The sequence below is a fragment of the Pieris napi genome, chromosome 6, assembly GCF_905475465.1.
Source record: "Pieris napi chromosome 6, ilPieNapi1.2, whole genome shotgun sequence".
Classification (NCBI taxonomy): domain Eukaryota; kingdom Metazoa; phylum Arthropoda; class Insecta; order Lepidoptera; family Pieridae; genus Pieris; species Pieris napi.
The window spans coordinates 3,167,649-3,186,387 of NC_062239.1; the positions used below are offsets into that span (position 1 = coordinate 3,167,649).

The following is an 18,739-nucleotide window of genomic DNA, read 5'->3' on the forward strand; positions in this document are numbered from 1 at the left end:
TAACCTTTTTGGGAAAAATGGATTACATAAAAATTCGATAATACATAAAAACTTTAATAAAAAAAGTAACTTAAAGACGGATTAGGAGGAATATATCAGACACATTTTTAGCTTAAATAATAAAACTAATACTTAACTTGAGACATCTTGAAAAATCTTGCAAGCAACATCAACAGGATCCAAGTTTTGAAAGATGAAATGTGGTTTATTTAATACAAAAAAAATTGATTCTCAAAAGTTTGAGGAATGGGCTAGTGTTGCATTTAGAAAAAAGTAGCCTTAAATATCTTATCGTTGGAAACCATGAACAATATAAAATATGTAGTATATATTTTGTAATAGTCAACTTAAATATTAATAAAAAAATAAGAGATCGATCTTTCCACAATCAAGTTTACACTTAACAAGGAAGTTCACATTTAAGTGCCTAAATCTATATATAATCACATTTCTAATAATTTAATATGTAAGAATATATCAAAATTGGCATACTTTCGTACGATTTAATATATTCAATTTTTTACGTAAATTTATTTTTCTTTGTCTCCATTTGCGCCCCTCTTTTTCTGAAAAAATAAATAACAACTACATAGTATACAAAAAAAATAAAGCCAATTTTATTATAAAGAATAATTTAATTAGTATTTTTCGCTATTTAAACGTTCTATTGTCACACCGTTGTAGCACTTTTTTCTTTTGTTAGCAAAGCCTCTGAAGAAACATCAAACTGAATATTTTTTCTTTTGTGCGAATGTTTCTGAAATATTACAACTTCTTACTATGGTGAATTTCATCAGTATTATTCTAGTTTCAGAGTAGGCGTTGGGTTTTTATGTCTAAGTGCAAGTACGGTAAGGAAAACAGTGAGGTGCAATATCATAGAAATTTCCAAAAGTCCATACTGTGACCAAATTGAAAATATTATATATCAAATGGAAGACCAAGACGTCCAATATATAGATAATTTATATTATAAGTGAACAAAAGTATTCCTTATATACTGTATAATGCGACATCTCGGGCTCTACTTGGCGACATACTAATTAGTTATATGCCGTTAGCACGAATAATACGTAAATGAATTTTACTAGAACAGAAACAATGTGTAGAAATCTGTCATAGATATTATAGATAGATAGTAGATTATTTATTCCTGTTCGATACTTTTTCGTTGTAAAGCCTTTTATTTTTAACTATTTTAAATAGCAAGCATGCAATCAGACACCCTCTTTTAACTAACTGAAAAAACCAAGTCAGAAATATACAATGAAATACTTTATATAATATACCTTGTCTTTAGTTCTTGGATCAGTATTCTTGGACCTTTCCTTCTCAAGCTCAGAATGAAGGGATGAAAGTTCAGCATTCAGTTCTGCCTGCACAGCTCGCAATCGCTCCACTTCAATAAGAACCTCAGCTTTGTCTTTCACTGAAAATTTATATCAATTTAATATTATCAAATCTGTATTCATAATAATCTAAAAGTTAAATTAAAGTTTTTAATTTCATAGTTGTCTCTGTTGCAACATAACTATATAGGAATTGCAAATTTGTTGTTTGATTGTAACCCCACAGATGATTTAATTATAAAAATAAACTTGAGCATAATATGCACATAAATACTTAAAAATATAAATTTAAACATAAATGTATCCACATTAGTTGCTTGTTAATGTAAATGCTTAATAAGATATAATATTATATTATAATATAAGATATAATAATATAATATTAACATTATATTAACAAACAACTAAAGTTTTATAAGATATTCCCTATTAAATATATTATTTATGGACCAATTCCCAAATTAAAAATTAAAGTTTATCAACACATAACATTTTTTGTTTTATGTACTTCCTTTAAAACATGTGTATATTTAACACAAACGGTAATTAAATACAGAGTTGTAACTTAGCACTGAGTTTGCAGTTAGCAGCAAAAATATTGATGCTGATATAGAGGTCATACAAATATGACTATTTAGTGGCAAGTCTCAACTGTGGAGTTAGGATCAACATAAAATTCAGCAGTGTCAACCTAGTCTATAAACATGTGAAATGTGTAACACCAAATAAAAATTTATCTTTAACACTTCTAGTTAAAAAAATAACAAAAGGCAAAATTAATTATGAATTTATAAGTAACTTACTTTCACCCTGCCCCAAGATATTGCATAATTTTTTATTTCGTGATTTGACTGTTAGCAGTTCCTCTTTCAGCCTTGTGACTTCCTGTTTCAAACCAGTAATTTCTTTATCTTTCTTTTGTAGAGCTTCTATATATTGAACCCGGTTAATTATTTCATCAGATACAGTTTGATTTCGTACTCTCTCAATAATTTTGTCTTTTAAGAGTTCATGTTTTGTTTCATCTTGAATCCTTTCAAAGAACTTTGTATCTTTATCTTGTACTTGACAATCTTTTTCGCTTTTTTCTTCATTGGAAACTGAAATAATAATAAACCATTATGAATCTTGACTTTATTGCCACAATCACCGTCTGTTAAAAGACATACTAAAAACTTTCATTTTATTTTCCTTAAATGCATAGAACATCATTTAAACAAACAACACAATACTTTCTTTACTTACTTTTATGCTCTTCTGTATTACCCATATCGTTAAACTGCTCTAAACTCATAACAGTTTTCTTTTTATTTTTCTTATTTCCACTCCGAGAGGGTTCAGCTTTTTTCTCAACATCTGCATTCTTTTTCAATTGCTTGTATACAATTTTCTTTTCTTCGTAATCAAGTTTAGATAGTAGTATTGCCTACAAATTGAACAATTATACTTGTATGTTAAAGATTTAGTTTTTTTGTTTTGTTTGACATTTATAACAGCTAAACTGATTTAGCATTTAATAATAACTGACTTGTTGGAGTTCAGATTCATAGTTTCCATGGACAAGTTCCTCATCCTTTTGCTTCCACATTTCCCATTGCTCCGAAGTTGCACCAGAAGGTTTTGACTTTCGTTTTTTAGGTGCAGCCTATAAAATATTAATAATACAATAGCAATAAGCATTATTGAAGTGTCGAACTTAAATAATAATTATTGCTAATAATTTAACAGTACAGCTATTTCAATGATAAATTACACAGGAAGAGAAAAAACAATTTTAGTACACCAAAAACAATGAAGTACCTGTAGTTTGTTGTTATTATTGTTAGTACTTTTTGGCTTCTTTGCAGGTTCAAGTTTTTTAGCAATGTTAGTTTTATTCTTGCTAGTCTTTTGAGCTTCGTTAGGAGAAATCTCGTCATCTTCAATTTTCAGTCCGGCAAAACGAGATTGTACAACCACAGCAGCCATTTTTCGTGTACACTATAAGAAATAAAATTTAGAATTAAAGATAAGTTGTACTATCGTACAAGCAGCCCGTTTAAATAAATTGTCTATAATTATTTAATAAGAATAAAATTTTACGAAGACAATAAATTATTGGTAAGATCAGTATGTTTTTTGCGTAGTACTTTACAGTAATACAAGTTGATTTACTTTATTCATTTTCTTTACACATCTATTTTATTTTAACATTAATAAAATCTGGTATAATAAAGGTAAGGTACATTTCGTCTCAATAAAACTCACCGCGGAGTTTATTTAATTTCAATGATATTTTTGTAGTTACTAGTAACGAAAGTTTTATATTTTTTATTTTCTTTTTAATAATAATGTTTTAGAATCAAGTAAAATCACTATTTATTGTATTATGTAGATAGGCCGGAGGTGTTTTAACAAAGAGATTATATTTAAATTCTTAAGTTATTTTTTACTTTACTGTTTTCTGAATTCTGACTGTAGATAGATAGATTATCCTCTCCGTCTCCGTCCCTCTTCGGTGTTCTCACAGATAAATAAACATTCATACACTATAGTGCGTTTTCCAATTACAGCACTAGAGCGCATTATGCGGCATAATGCTCAACGTTGAATGTTCCAACTAGAGCAACGCTTCGCACAATTGAGCACTCTCAAAACTAATGCTCTCGCGTGCTTCTCGCAATAAATACCAACACAGTGACAGAAAATTGACCAGTGTTTTTCTTTAAGTTGGCATTTATCGAAATTTTCGTTAGTAATTATTATTTATTGTTGAATAATTTGTAAGGCTTTCGTTTCGTCGTAGATTTTGAAAATAATTAAAGTTATTTCAAACTGCTAAAAAAAATATAAGTATAGATGAAGGTATAAATAGTTACTTTTTTTATATTCCACTTTTAAAATATAAATACAATTTTATTTTAAAATTCGGATCTGTAAACAAATTTATTTTACAGGATTATACTTTTGTAAAAATTGCAATGGTTTTGAAAAAGTATATAATTTTTTTGGAAATCATTTTAAAAAAATTACTCAAAACGTAAATGATGTAAACTTCTTACATGAAACTATATATTTTACTGTTAATTTAGCTTGTTAAAACCTTATATTCTTTAAAAGTTTTCTCTTATTTCAGTAAAAAAATGTTAATGAAATAATTTGATTATTAAAATAAGCGTAAAAAGTTTTCAACCAATTATTATTGTTAACCACATTATTTATACATTAATGAGGTTGCTAACTCTATTCAGAACATTTTTTTTCAACACTGCTAGGTGAGGTGAAAAGGTGGGAGCTTGTAGTTTATTGTTTATCAGAATGCCAAATCATAAAATGACTGCTTCACGACTGATTTGAGAGCGACCCCCGATGCGAAAACCGCTGTGTGAGTTCGAAAAGTGAGTTACAGAATCGCAGGGCTGTAGTTGGAACATTCAATGTTGAGCATTATGCCGCATAATGCGCTCTAGTGCTGTAATTGGAAAACGCACTATATAAGCTTACACTTACCAATATAAAACAAGTCAATAGTCAAGTTGACTGATGAATGAATTTACTGTTCATGTTGGAGTGATGTCGCAGATTTGAATTTATTCATTGTTGTCAAAATAAATAAATATGAAAATAGGAAATTGGTTTTGTTGGATGTCCGCGCAACTTAAGTGAATATTGATTTATTTTTGTGTAATAGGCAGATATTATAGAAAATACATCGACGAAACCAACATAAAGCCTATAAGGTAATAATTTGTATGCAAATCTGGAATATTATTATAGATTACCATTTTCCTTTCTTTTATTGTATCTCTTACAGAATGGATCAAATTGAGGCCCAACCATTCGTATTTTTAGGAATAAAAGTCAAGCCAGGACCTATTGAACGGGTTAAGCTGGAAAACTTCAGTCTTGACAACACTGTTAGCATTCTTAAGTCAGAGGCTGAGAAAAAAACTAATATACCACCATCGTCTTTAGGTAATTATAGCTTTTAGCTTCTTGACTTATGAAATTGTTCATTAGCAAAACATAGTATAATTTGTATATTTGCATCTCCTTAACCATAACATTTTCTCTATATGTTAGAACTGATACACCATGGTAAAATACTTCGTGACAGTACTACTCTCCGTGAAAATGGGGTTAAAAATGGTGAAATGGTTCATGTTGTAAAGAAAAAGGAACAGAATCCTCCAGCACCTCCACCAACTTTTAGTGATGCAGAATTACAACATTTGAACTCATCAATGAGAACTTTGGGCTGTACACCCAATGCGCCTGGCTGGACACGAGCCATGCAGGTATAATTTATCTATTAAATTGTTTTTTTAAACAGATACTCACTTTATTTTAAAAAAACTTTATTTGAATGTATAAATAACATCACTAAATAAGAAGAAATATATCTACTTGACTAATTAAATGGTAAATAACTAGGGAGTAGTTAATTTACTACAGTTTTTTAAGAACAATACAATTATTTAAGACAAATTGTTACCATATTATTATTGACTAGCAATTCCTAAAAATCTTGGTGTTAGTTAAATCTATTTATAATTTAATAACATTTTGATATACATTTAATTTATTATAAAGTTATCATTTAATTTCAGTTATTAAATGATGAGTCTGTCATATCTGACATAATAGAACAAACTCCATCATTAGCCGAAGACTGTACAACTATATCAATTTTACATGAAGTGGAGTTACTCGCTGCTCTGGGTGCCAATGTTCAAACAATGAGAAGGGGAACAGATGCCCATCCTGATCTCCCAAATGCATTGAGAAATCTATTAAGACTAGTCTGTTCAAGATGTCATGCACCTGGTACTGAAGCAAGTGAGTGTTATTTAAAATATTACACTTTTATAAAATAGAAAGAAAGAAAATATATTTATTCAATTAAAGCAACACACAAAAAAAATATCAAAACTGTAGCCAAAAATTTGCCTAGCTCAGCCTTTAATTTCTATCACCAACAATACCAATTTCCAGTGGGCCCATACAATCTAAAAGTGACTGCTTCATGTATAAAAAAAAATATATAAACAATTGAAATAATGATAAAACTATTTAAAAATCAAATTACAAAAATAAAATATGAGGCAATGCAACTAAATTCCCAAGCCAGCTAATTAACATTAATATTTGCATTTTATCTCAATAGACTTAATATTATGATTGGATGTCGCATTGTACCAAAAACTACCTGGAAAAGATATTTAAGTGATAAATTAGTTATTTAGATCAGGGATTCTTCTACTTATAAATAATCAAATAATTTAATTTATGTGATACTAGTGAATTCATTATTCCTCTAAAGTTTATATGTATATGAATATATTACTTACAATTGGATTAAAAACATATACAAATTTTCTTTTAATTATATTAACTTTTCTAAAATGATATAAATGTACAGACAACTTCTACTTGTCAATTTGTTAATCAATATTCTTATATACAGCACCTACATCTGGTTTTGCCTACTCTTTGGAAGCACTTTCGGAAGATGAAGATGCTGAGGAAGAAGAAGGTGAAGAGACTGAAGGTAGAAGTGCAATCACACAGGAGCAGTTTACTGCAGCTTTACAGGTTTATGCCGATTATTAATAATAATAATTTAAAAAATCAGACATCAAAGATAGTAAAAAAAAATCCATTAGCTCCAGTGGCAATAAGTGCGTTTGTCTTTTTGATAAAGCAGATTTGAATAAGCATTTATGGAATCCTAGTTTCATAGAACAGTCAGTTTGGAAAGAGAACCGGCCTGGCGGTTACGCGAAGTGATATAATTCTAATTTGCTTTCGTACGCGTCGTTTTATTTATTCACAAATATTACATATAATTTTTTTAATGTTAAATATCAAGATGGTTATTGTCGAACTATAGTACAGAACAGGTTCGTCATTATAATGTTCTGTGTTCCCTTTCCGCAGAGACTTTAAAATAATTTGCTTTTGCTAGAACTTCAGTCAACTTCAGTTACTAATTTGCGTCACAGGGACCTATTACATTGGAAATTAGGTTCTAAAACGAAAAAAGTTTATGTTAAGTTTTCCAATTTATTTATCGTTATATTATTTTTGTAAAATGTAAATAAATCACATAAAAAAACTCGAGCGGGTTAGACGTTTATAGTGTTATGCGGGCTTTATCTTCCTTTAACCAATAGCGATTCATTTGTAGGGCGGCCGAAAAAGGAAAAAAAAAACAAAAAAAAAGTTATTCGACCATGTCAGATATTCAGAAATGTTTAGTGTATTCAAAGAAAATTCAAAAAGTGCCCTATTTAAAATATATATCTGGACGTGATCGAAATGTAAAAATTTGTGACCTTCAGATCCTCGAGCGCGTTAGACTAAGACAGGATAACTTATATACATGCAGAAATGTGTATATTTCAATAATCTAACAATTTGAACATGACATTTGAGTAACGGGCGAGTCACAAAGTTGTACAAAAAACGTCACCGATTTTAATTTATTATTTATTTTGAAGGAAATCCTATCAGGGTTACGAAACACATATAATCTGACGGTTTTAATGGGGCGATGTAGCTAAAACCATAAATAAAGGATGAAGCGATTTTTTTTAATTATATTTCGAGCTGCCCTCAACTATACTAAGTGTTCATATATAGTAGGGGTACATAACATGGTGCAACGTTATATGATTTTATGACCCGCTGGACTAACGCGCAAACCACCCCTCTTGGCCTGTTACTATTAAGGACAACCAGTTTTCCTTAGGAGGCAAAATCTTAGCTAATAATTTTATGGTATCTTTGAATTTTGTTAATTGGGAAAGTTTTATGGCATCACACTGCGATAGAATAAACGCAGGACAGAGCCAGTAAATAATGATTTTAATAATTGGTGTACAGGCAGCCACCGAAGCAGTCCGTATAGGCGGTGGACGTCAAGAAAACCTGTTGCGGTTGCTACAAGCTGCTGGACAATCAGAACCACAACCGACTGCCTCTGGTATAACATAAGCTAAATTTATTTACAAAAAGAAATAGTAATGTGTCTCGCATTATACAAGATTAAAAAATATATATATTAAGAGATAAACTTATTTGTATAGCAAAAACTTGGTAAACACAAAAACTTCAATATGTCGCTTTCCGATGAAGATTTTAGAAAATACGAGTAATATGTAATACTTGTCGTGTGCCACTAGCCGTTTCCATAAAATGATAACATACTTTCATACAGTTAACTGCAAAAACTGTCCATTAAAATATAGTTTCAACATGTCTGAGAAATTCTATTTTTAACAAATCATTTAATCATTTTTAAAGTATATATAGGAGGGGCTGTCAAAAAGTTCGCGGAAACTGAAGGGAAATGAAACATTAAACTAAAAAATTAAATTAAAGCATTATTCTTCTAACAAAACAATGCTTTAAAATAATTTATTAATTATTAAAGTACAATGTGTCCCGACCAAGGAGGTTTCAATTCAATTTAAGTACACATAATCTGTGGTAAGCGCGCTGCGCACGCAACACGCTGGTTCCGAGCCAATAGACCAATAACAGACTTTTTCCATTGGCGCAATTTCGTACATACGAATTTGAGTAATATTTTGTTGGATAAAACTTTAGTAACTAATACGAAATAGTCTTTTGCCAGAAAAATCAAGAAAAGCGTACGACAAATGTTATCAAGACGTATGACTTGGAAACCTATAGCCATGACATTAAATAAAGTAGTGTATGTAACTGCATATAATTAGGTATTGAAACACTCGCCTGCGGCTCGTTTCAAAAAACTACACTCATGTTTTAATACCCCCTATTATATGACAGTTGCATAAACTACTATTTCCTTCTCAATGTATTCTCCCTTAACCCTAATACATTTATCAGATCTGTCAAATAACTTATTAATACCGTCGACAAAAAAAATTGTCTTGGTCGTCAAAATACCCCGAAATTTCCGACTTTACTTCATTATCGTCGCAAAACTTTTATCCACGTAGTTATTTATTCATTTTTGGAAACAAATAATAGTCGCTTGCCCCTGGCGACTATTATTTGTTACATCTTGGCTGTAGGGTGGGTGACGCAGTTGTTCAAAACCGCATCGGTGAATAGCAGCCGTCACCGTGCAAAAGGAGCACACCTTTTGTAAGCTTTCCTCGCCTTTTTTCTTTAACAGCTTATTTTAATTGATCTAGTAAAGAAGCGTAGTATTCTCCCGTCACGGAGACACCTTCATCACTACTAACAATTCGGGCCATAACTTCCTCTCTTTGCTCTCCACCGCGGTCACGACAACTTTCTACCCGCTCGCGTTTTTGATGTGCAGAAAGCATTCTCGGGACCCATCTTGCACAGTCTGTAGTCATGTCATGATGTTGATGAAAGGCTAAAATTACGGTACTTCACTCCGGGCTTATAACCTATATAGCGCAAATTAGGCCCCTCGTGGAGTAATTTTCTCACCTCTGGGCGGCAGTTCACCAGTACCAGTAGTTCCACTTGACCGTATTCAACAAAGATCTGTTCGAATCATCGACCACCAATCTCTTTCCGAGCGGCTTGATCCCTTGCCGTTGTGTAGAGATGTGGATCTTCTACCATCATTTACCATGGAGAGAGTTCATAGGAGTTGTTCGGATTAATACCTGCTACTGAGTTTTATCACCGGACGTCGAGGCAGAATCGTTATCATCGTTCCTCATCTGAACGTTATTTTAGGCCGTTTTTGCAGCGCACCACCACAGATACTACCCACCTACTGAAGAATTTCCGAACCACAAATCCAAAAAAAACAATGAAGATTTCTCTTAATTTTTTCTCTTAATTCCTAGCGATGAGCTAATTGATATCAAAGCTATTCATGCCCTTTTTGTAAATTTAACCAAAGTTGCACTAAAAATAATAATTCCAATCATCATTATATCATACCATTAGTGAAGTAAGCATTACGCGTTAGCAATAACAATAACAAATTTGAAGAGAAAATATGTGTATATAATAATGTATCAGACTACCTGTCCTTTAAATAGAATTGAACCAAGGGACTGTGGCAAATACTGTTATTAGGTATTTTTTTCTGATATTGGTTTTAATTAAATTTAGACGTTAAACGAGGCATGCTTGCCGTTTGTTCTGTATAGATTAGGTATTTAACGTCTATGTATTTAAAAAAAACACGTTTCAGGTTTCCAGCAAACCCTGTTCAAGAAGTTTGTTTATTCCAATATGTATTACAATGTAGTTACTAAAATATAACTTTATAAAAGGAAATATTATTCTACAAAATAGGATTTAAATTTTACAAATGTTTCTAATGTGTATCTTTAGGTTTAATAAGATCGTCCCTTTCGTCGTCCGAATCCTTGATTAAAAACAATTTTCAGGAACAAGCAGTGAACCCCCAGCCGCGAGTAGTACCCCACCAGTTATAACATCGGAAATGTTCTGTGACGCACTTACTCAGGTTATTACACATTATACAAGGACAGGTACATCACCCACCCCCATGGAACAGAGTACTGCAGGTATGTGTATAGTTTCGTACACCACGTGGACAGCCTCAAATACTTATTGTTTGGTTGGAAGTCGAACTTGACCTGCTGGTTATAAACCATTTGCATGAAGTACTTACAACTAATTATTATTATTAATGGAAAATTTATTTAAAAACACCTTGCTTTAGCTTAACTTGTTCTTAGTAAATAGAAATCCAGTTATTTCATCATAAATCCGGAGTAGTTATAATATTTCTATCTTAAATTCAGCATCATCATCGCAAAGTCCAGTGGCCCGGGACGAAGATTTCTCCACACAACTAAATCATATGCACGAGATGGGATTGCTGGATGACGCATTAAATGTTCGCGCTTTACTCATATGTTCTGGTGAGTTACGGTTTGAAATAACTTATTTTATCGTCACTCATAGCTAATTAAGAACTTGCTGGGAGGGATGAAAATTTATCTTTATTAAATATATGAAGCAAACATTTTTGGGGAATTATTCATCCATCTATCTACCTTGAATCTTTTTTGTAAAAGTTACATTAAATCGCGTAACCCTAAAAACAATATAAATTCGGAAATTATATATATATACATTTCGACAATCGCTGCTATTGAAGTAAGATTTAAGGAACGTTGTAAAAATAGCCAAGATCTTTTATGATTCTATCTTACGAAAATAAAAAAATCGTTAACATAATTGTTGATGTTTAATGATTGCATAGCAAGGTATCATTAACTAATGTTTATTGGTATAATTAGGATTGATTTGTGTAATTACCACTTGTTTAATGTAATACCATGTCATATTAATTTGTGCAGAGTATGTTTAATTAATTTTTAAAAAAAATATTTTTTTAAACATTTTTTCATGATTATTAGATAAATTCTATACCAATCGAAAGTATGAAGCCCATAGAATATGCAAACGTTAGGTTGTTTTTTGTAATCAATTAATTATTTATGTGTATAATTTTTGTGACACTAAAGTTTATATACATCTTAAGTAAAAAAGAGGGTTATAGTGATACATATATAATACTATCCTGATTAAAAATATTGATTGAAAAAAAAATCTAAAAATTTACTACATGCAAATTATTTAAAAAAAAATATTTTTATAATTTCAAGAGATTCCCACTTTATAATTGATATTTTAACTTATTTCTTTGTTTTTAGGTGATGTGAATGCTGCTATCAATCTCGTGTTTAGTGGAGCAATTGGAGACGATTAATGAATTATTTCCTTATAACATGTGGTTCACCACAATATCTAATCTCTCAAATGGCTGTTAAAACTAAGTAAAAATGAGTCATTACTACTAGTATTTCTACTAAATTTTTCTAAATAGATTTCAAATAAAGTAAACTCAAATAATTCCAGTTGAGGTCATGTACTCAAGGTCAATAAAAGTCCATTGTTTAGTCATTATATTTATTAGGTACTTATAAATTTAAAATACTTAATATCACTGGATTAAATCCTTAAGAGCATGTAATAAATGAATTAATAATAATTCTTGTTTTATTTAAGTACCACCTAAGATCAGATTTTTCATCTGAATTGTGGTAAGTTTTTTTAACAGTTGAAAAATAAGATATTTTTGCATATAAATAGAGGTGAGTAAGGTGCATTATTCACAGTTGTTTAAAATTCACAGTTGTTGGTCAAACACAAAGGCCAACTAAAACAGTTACTTAGCTATTCTAGAATCTCTGACCTTTGTGCAATTGTAATTTAATGTTGAAATATATGAAGATTAGTACAAATGTCAAATTAATATAATACACAAAATTTCATTTGTCAAAATTGTTCTACATATTATAGCCTCTATTATAACTTATGGTCAAAATAATATATTGTGATTATGTCTATCTCAATGTTTCATTTTGTAATTCATACCGCGCTTGTCATTTAATTTTCTGTTTGTACTATTATCTTTAGTACGGCATTGTTCTCTTTTCTGCATTCTCTTAAAGTACCACCGAGCTGTGTTTGGGCCCTTTTCACCAAACATTTCTTGCTCAAGTTTCTGTCTGGCTACCTTGCGTAGCTCAACTCTTTTATCATACCAATTTTCTTGTTTTGGACTGTCCTCTAAAATTTTTCTTTTTTTATTTTGTTTATTGGGCTGAGATTTATTGTTTTCAGTTTCTATAAACCTATCTGAATTATCAATAGTTGTACCATCAGTTATGGTGGATTTTTGTTCAGAGGTTATAGGACTATAATCCTCTTGTGATGAAATAGATATGTCATCATAATCCCTAATGAAACCACCTTTCATTTCCCATTGCTCATATTTATTACGCCTTTTTTGTTTTTTAAATGCTTTTTGGCGATTAAGTTTCTTCTTTTCCTGTCTACTTTTATTTCCAACATATCTGTCATCCTTTTTTAGTTCTATATCACTTATACTTTGTTCCAAATTGTCACCTTTATCTTTCATCTTTTTCTTATTTTGCAATTTACTTGTATTATTTTCAAAGGCAGCATCTCTTTTATTCAGCCTCTTATCTGTATCCTCACTTTTCAGAGAATCTGCATAGCTAACTCTCATTAGCGGAATTTCAAAAGAATCATTCTCTATTAAAGAGTTTTTATTTGATTTAGAAGATTCATCTTCATTCTTTTCAAGAAAAGGTTTGTTTTGTTTGCACTTTGTATTTGACTTAGTTAATTTGTTTATATTATTATTCCACATATTTTTTTCAACTTTTAATCTTTTAGTGATTTCTTCATCAAGCCAACTCTTATTATCTTTATAAATATTTTCAAGCTTATTAATGTCAGCTACAAAATTTCTTTCAAATGAAGGTTCAACTAAATGACTTTCTAATTTGTTATCATCAACACATTTTGTAAATCTGTTCACATTATTATTGTTTAATGACTCTTCAAATACCTTCCTGCATTTATTGATTTTAATAGGTAACTTTTGCTGTATTTGGTGATACTGACTTAATTCTTTTAACTTGTTCCGCAAATATGCATTCTCTTCTTGCAGTTTATACAAATTTGACAATATCTTGTTAACTGAAGGTGGAACATGCATTGAGCAATCATTTTTAGCTCCCCACATGTGTCCAATAGCAACACCTGCTGCTGTTATTACACTTCCCAACACAATTATGTTAAGAACTGTACTGAGTCTCTTATTTCTTTTATGTACATATATTCTGTGTTTATTATTATCACCCAAAAATTCATTATCAGCCCCTAAAGATTCATCAGTATTAAAGTTGAGCAGTTGTGGATTAACAGAAGTATATTGGGGAATCTCTGCTTCTGTGGGACGGATCTCTTTAGAATATTTTTCAAAATGTATTTGATATGGAGAATGGGTTTCATGGTCACTGTCACTGATGATTGATATACCATCTGTATCATCATCTTTTTCATGGCTATCTGATACTGGACTGGAAAAAAAATAATTAAATATAGTTTTATTTAAAAAAAACTATTTCATAATTTAAGTGTAGAAAGATCATGTTAAGTCATTAACAAAGAAAACATTTGTATACATGACAAAGATATTTTATAACAAAATATATTAAATTAATTTCAAAGTGAATCCTTTCATAAGTGATCTTGGCAGGTTTCCAACTTACTTATGCATTTGTATTAGTAATAATTTATTTTTGGACCAAAATACAATTTTAATGACTGTTGAATTTAATAACAAAATATGCAATAATATCAATGATGATTTTACCTTTCGATAGGTGTTTCCGCAAATTCTGGTGCTTCGTCGGCGAAAGCTGGGTTTGATTCTAGTAAAGTCCAACTTTCGCCAGAATCCGAATCACTATGTTCTAAAGAGTGTCCGTCCATTTTTATATTCTGAAAATGATAATAAAGTGTAATATATCTCAATTAAAATGCTATCCTAAGATATGACGCAAATCAATATTATAATTTATTACGTACTGTTTATTGTAACACAAGTAATTTGGAGGTGCGAGCAAAATAATTATTTTTGACTACATCACAATCTTAATATCCGAAAAAATTAAATACATTTTTTTATAATTGTATCAATATGTCGATACGATACCTAATACATCAAGCAAATTTCACTTTGTTCCCTACGTCGTGTTTTGTTTTGACTGAAGTCTGAACTGCAGTCTGCAATTCTGCATTGAATTAAATATCAAGGTCACATTTTAGAAAATACAGTCACAACCACAGATAATAAACTAATTAATTTGTGCGTTTTCCAGTTACAGCACCAGAGCGCATTATGCGCCATAATGCTCAACGTTGAATTTTCCAACTACAGCAACGCTTCGCACAATTGAGCACTCTCAAAACTAATGCTCTCGCGTGCTTCTCGCAATCAATACCAACACAGTGACAGAAAATTGACCAGTGTTTTTCTTTAAGTTGGCATTTATCGAAATTTTCGTTAGTAATTATTATTTATTGTTGAAAAATTTGTAAGGCTTTCGTTTCGTCGTAGATTTTGAAAATAATTAAAGTTATTTCAAACTGCTAAAAAAAATAAATATAAGTATGGATGAAGGTATAAATAGTTACTTTTTTTATATTCCACATTTAAAATATGAATACAATTTTATTTTAAAATTTGGATCTGTAAACAAATACAGGATTATACTTTTGTAAACATTGCAATGGTTTTGAAAAAGTATATAATTGAAGTGAAACTTCTTTATCGGGGTTGGAAAAAAATTTAGTGTAACATTTTTTCGTTACGCGTCACATTTTTCCGTTACGCGCCATCTTTTGAAGTGAAACTTCTTTAACGACGTATGGGAGAAATTTTGTAGCAGGTTACGCGCCATGTTGCTTTTTGAAGTCAAACTTCTTTATCGGCGTTGGAAAAAAATTTACACACATTTGTCACATTTTTCGGTTACGCGCCATCTTTTTCTTGTCCCTACCACGGTTGATCCGAAGAGATTCGAAGCCATTAGTAACAAAAATATATAATAACGATAACAATGATAGTAATACTAATAATTCTATTACAATTAATGAAATTCTGTAATAATCTTAGTACTACATAGTAGTACAGTAATAAGTTAAAATGAAATAATTGTATTTGTATTCATGTCTATGATAATAAAAGCCTTTTGTTAAACTTTATCTAATTTAACTTTATTTAACCAATTTCTGTAAAGTTGCATATAGTAGATCATTTTTCGAAAAAGAAGTTTCACTTCTTACGTGTGTACACCTAGTACACGCACACATTTTTATTTTTTTAGAAATCATTTAAAAAAAAATTACTCAACGTAAATGATGTTAACTTCTTCCATGAAACTAAATATTTTACTGTTAATTTAGCTTGTTAAAACCTTAGATTCTTTAAAGGTTTTCTCTTATTTCAGTAAAAAAATGTTAATGAAATAATTTGATTATTAAAATAAGCGTAAAAAGTTTTCAACCAATTATTATTGTTTATCACATTATTTATACATTAATGAGGTTGCTAACTCTATTCAGAATAAAAAATTTTCAACACTGACTTAGCGCACGCATGCATTTGAAAACTAATTCACGTTCCAACTAAGCTTCAGCATTATGCGGCATTTTGCGGCACTGGGTCGCATTATGCTCTGTAATTGGAAAACGCACTATATAAAGTATAAACACAAGCTCGCAACAGCCGACTGCCCACTTCGAAAGTATAAACATACATAAGTATATACATATGTACTGTGAATTATGAGTTAGGCACAGATTAATTAGACCAACTTAATTTCTACATTAGTAAGTTAGGGCCTCGCAAATCGCAATGTTTGCGTCAATAGATCTCTATGTACAAAAAAATATTTACCTTTAAAAATGCGTTTACTGATTTAAACCAACAAATGTAGTCCTTTACTGTAAAAGAAACTGCGAGGGTTTAATTTTTTAATGTCAGATCACAATATATTGCAATGATATATAAGAAATCTACTTATACATTAATCTTTATGATAAAAACATTGATGATTCTCATGCTTGAAATGTAATAAACTAAATTTATTATTATTTTAATTAGCTAATCAGCAATGTAATAAACTATAATAAAAAGTGTTTGTAATTTATTATAATTTTTATTAATCTTAAGGCTAAAAACTAAAATACATGATTTATGGAATGTTATATTTGTCAATACTAGGATCTTGAATGGCTTGTTTTTTGTCACAAGTAAAAGCTATGGTCATGGCATATCGAACTCCTGACTTAACTTTTTCTACAAAATGTAAATTTTCATGTCCACTAGTAAAGATGCTAAGTCTTCCTTTTTTTGGTTCAATAGTAGTGTTGTATTTTTCATCAATAAACACAAATCTTCCTCCTTCAAAGTTAATATTATAATCACTTAAATATACTAGACTAGTATAGTGAAAACTTGGGTATGTTTCCTGGAAATAATATAATTCATTATGACTATAGATTCATAAGTTAACAATACTAAAGTAACTCTTTTATAACTTTCTCAGGGTTACAATATTTACTTGAAAGAGATTGATATTTTATAGAAATGTAATAACCGTTATAAACTTACTTTATCAACATGGGAATGCCAATATTCATCATGTTTAGTAACAGCATTTCGAGAAGTCATTTCAGATATAAAAGTTGGGTGTGTTAAATAAATTTTATCAGCATTCACATTAAAATGATTTGCAATGGTATACTTCACTTTTTCTTTTACACTCTGAAAATCAATGGACAAAACAAAAATAAATTGCAATGTACAGTACAAAGTTCTATTTCAAGCATTTCATTAATAAAAATAACAAATGCTTACATAAATTGTAAATGTAATACAAACATACAATCATTGCTATCTGTTAATTTTCAACTATATTTTAATTTTAACTTACTCTATATAAATTGAAATCATCCTCGGTAAATAAATTTTTCATGCTATGGGACTCATATATATTTATGAAGGCTTGACCTTTCGACATAGCTCCACTATGTAAATCAATAACTGAAGCTCCACCTAAACTTCTTCCATGTTTTAATCCTTTCTTAGCAATTGCCAGTAAACCTTCTACTTCTGTCAATGATACAACTGTATCAAAAACAAATCTTTTACATGTCTTCGGAACACAGCCATCATAAGAATTAATTTCTTTCAAATACTGAGGAGAGCATTGTAAAGTTTGGACTTTTCCTGATAAAACTTCATTTTGTCTGGCAAATGTTCGTAATTCATCTTTTGATGTAAAATACACAACAATCAATAAAGATGCTATAACTACACCACGTGACAACACTCGCAAGGGAAGTCCTTTATGAATTGATCTATAGGAAAAAAACAATGAAAACATTTATTCAGCATCAAACATTCATTTAGAATATTAAGTTGACACTTGTAAAGACAAAAGTGTTATTAAGTTCGTTTTACTTACGGTTTATGCTTGCCTTTCTTGTTGTCTTTAAAATTTAATTCGTTTACTGTATCTGTTTTTTTTACCAATTTACCTCTTCTTTTTATGTCGTTCATTTCTTATATTAAAAGCTAAATATCATCTTACAAGGTTTTCAAAACAAACCGATTGTTTTTTGAATCCGGTGTCCCGACTCCCGAGTTCCCGACTGCCGTCCGGCCCGTCGGCCGTCACCCGTGCACACAGATACCCAAAATATTTTTTTGACAGATGACCCGAGTATAATAAATATTATTAATATTCTATAAGAGATTAAAGATGCCACTCTTGTCAAATATTTAAATAAAAATAATTTGATGATATGCGCCACGTTATGTATGTTTGTCTAACTTAAGCTAACACATTTTTGACGTACGGGGGATTTCAGACTTCGCGCTAAGTTTTGTTTTGTTTCTGAATCTTACCCTGAGTCTTATGATGATGATATTAATTTATCCCTAATGGGAAAGGCAAAGGACTTTCCCATGGTCCATACAGCTAGGTCTTGTTCTTGGTAAT

General features: G+C 30.3%; 4 protein-coding genes across 8 annotated transcripts; 1 reads left to right on the top strand and 3 right to left on the bottom strand.

Annotated features, from left to right (window-relative positions):
• Window positions 1-38: 38 nt before the first annotated feature.
• Window positions 39-3,889, bottom strand: LOC125050058 (G kinase-anchoring protein 1-like). Of its 4 annotated transcripts, none has more exons than XM_047649627.1 (7): window positions 3,782-3,889; window positions 3,150-3,329; window positions 2,878-2,994; window positions 2,595-2,775; window positions 2,153-2,449; window positions 1,290-1,429; window positions 39-566 (listed from the first exon to the last, which is right to left on the bottom strand). In XM_047649627.1, the coding sequence occupies exons 1-7, from the start codon at window positions 3,872-3,874 to the stop codon at window positions 531-533; spliced, it is 1,044 nt and encodes a 347-aa protein (XP_047505583.1). In that variant the 5' UTR covers window positions 3,875-3,889; the 3' UTR covers window positions 39-530. The 4 variants fall into 4 exon arrangements, with proteins under 4 accessions (XP_047505583.1, XP_047505582.1, XP_047505584.1 ...); XM_047649626.1 differs by lacking the exon at window positions 39-566 and adding an exon at window positions 647-757; XM_047649628.1 differs by lacking the exon at window positions 39-566 and adding an exon at window positions 647-757 and having other exon boundaries at window positions 3,597-3,818.
• Window positions 3,890-4,869: 980 nt separating this feature from the next.
• On the top strand, window positions 4,870-12,342 carry LOC125050143 (ubiquitin-like protein 7). Its single transcript, XM_047649770.1, has 9 exons — window positions 4,870-5,068; window positions 5,143-5,303; window positions 5,412-5,626; window positions 5,939-6,167; window positions 6,796-6,923; window positions 8,217-8,316; window positions 10,706-10,846; window positions 11,087-11,206; window positions 12,005-12,342. Exons 2-9 carry the CDS (start codon window positions 5,144-5,146, stop codon window positions 12,058-12,060), a joined length of 1,149 nt encoding a protein of 382 aa, XP_047505726.1. The 5' UTR covers window positions 4,870-5,068; window position 5,143; the 3' UTR covers window positions 12,061-12,342.
• A 260-nt stretch (window positions 12,343-12,602) lies between these two features.
• LOC125050142 lies at window positions 12,603-15,010 on the bottom strand. Of its 2 annotated transcripts, none has more exons than XM_047649768.1 (3): window positions 14,884-15,010; window positions 14,542-14,669; window positions 12,603-14,245 (listed from the first exon to the last, which is right to left on the bottom strand). In XM_047649768.1, the coding sequence occupies exons 2-3, from the start codon at window positions 14,658-14,660 to the stop codon at window positions 12,703-12,705; spliced, it is 1,662 nt and encodes a 553-aa protein (XP_047505724.1). In that variant the 5' UTR covers window positions 14,661-14,669; window positions 14,884-15,010; the 3' UTR covers window positions 12,603-12,702. The 2 variants fall into 2 exon arrangements, with proteins under 2 accessions (XP_047505724.1, XP_047505723.1); XM_047649767.1 differs by having other exon boundaries at window positions 14,757-14,959.
• A 1,861-nt stretch (window positions 15,011-16,871) lies between these two features.
• Window positions 16,872-18,416, bottom strand: LOC125050136 (2-oxoglutarate and iron-dependent oxygenase domain-containing protein 3-like). Its single transcript, XM_047649761.1, has 4 exons — window positions 18,203-18,416; window positions 17,669-18,095; window positions 17,347-17,499; window positions 16,872-17,203 (listed from the first exon to the last, which is right to left on the bottom strand). Exons 1-4 carry the CDS (start codon window positions 18,295-18,297, stop codon window positions 16,928-16,930), a joined length of 951 nt encoding a protein of 316 aa, XP_047505717.1. The 5' UTR covers window positions 18,298-18,416; the 3' UTR covers window positions 16,872-16,927.
• Between the last annotated feature and the right edge of the window lie 323 nt (window positions 18,417-18,739).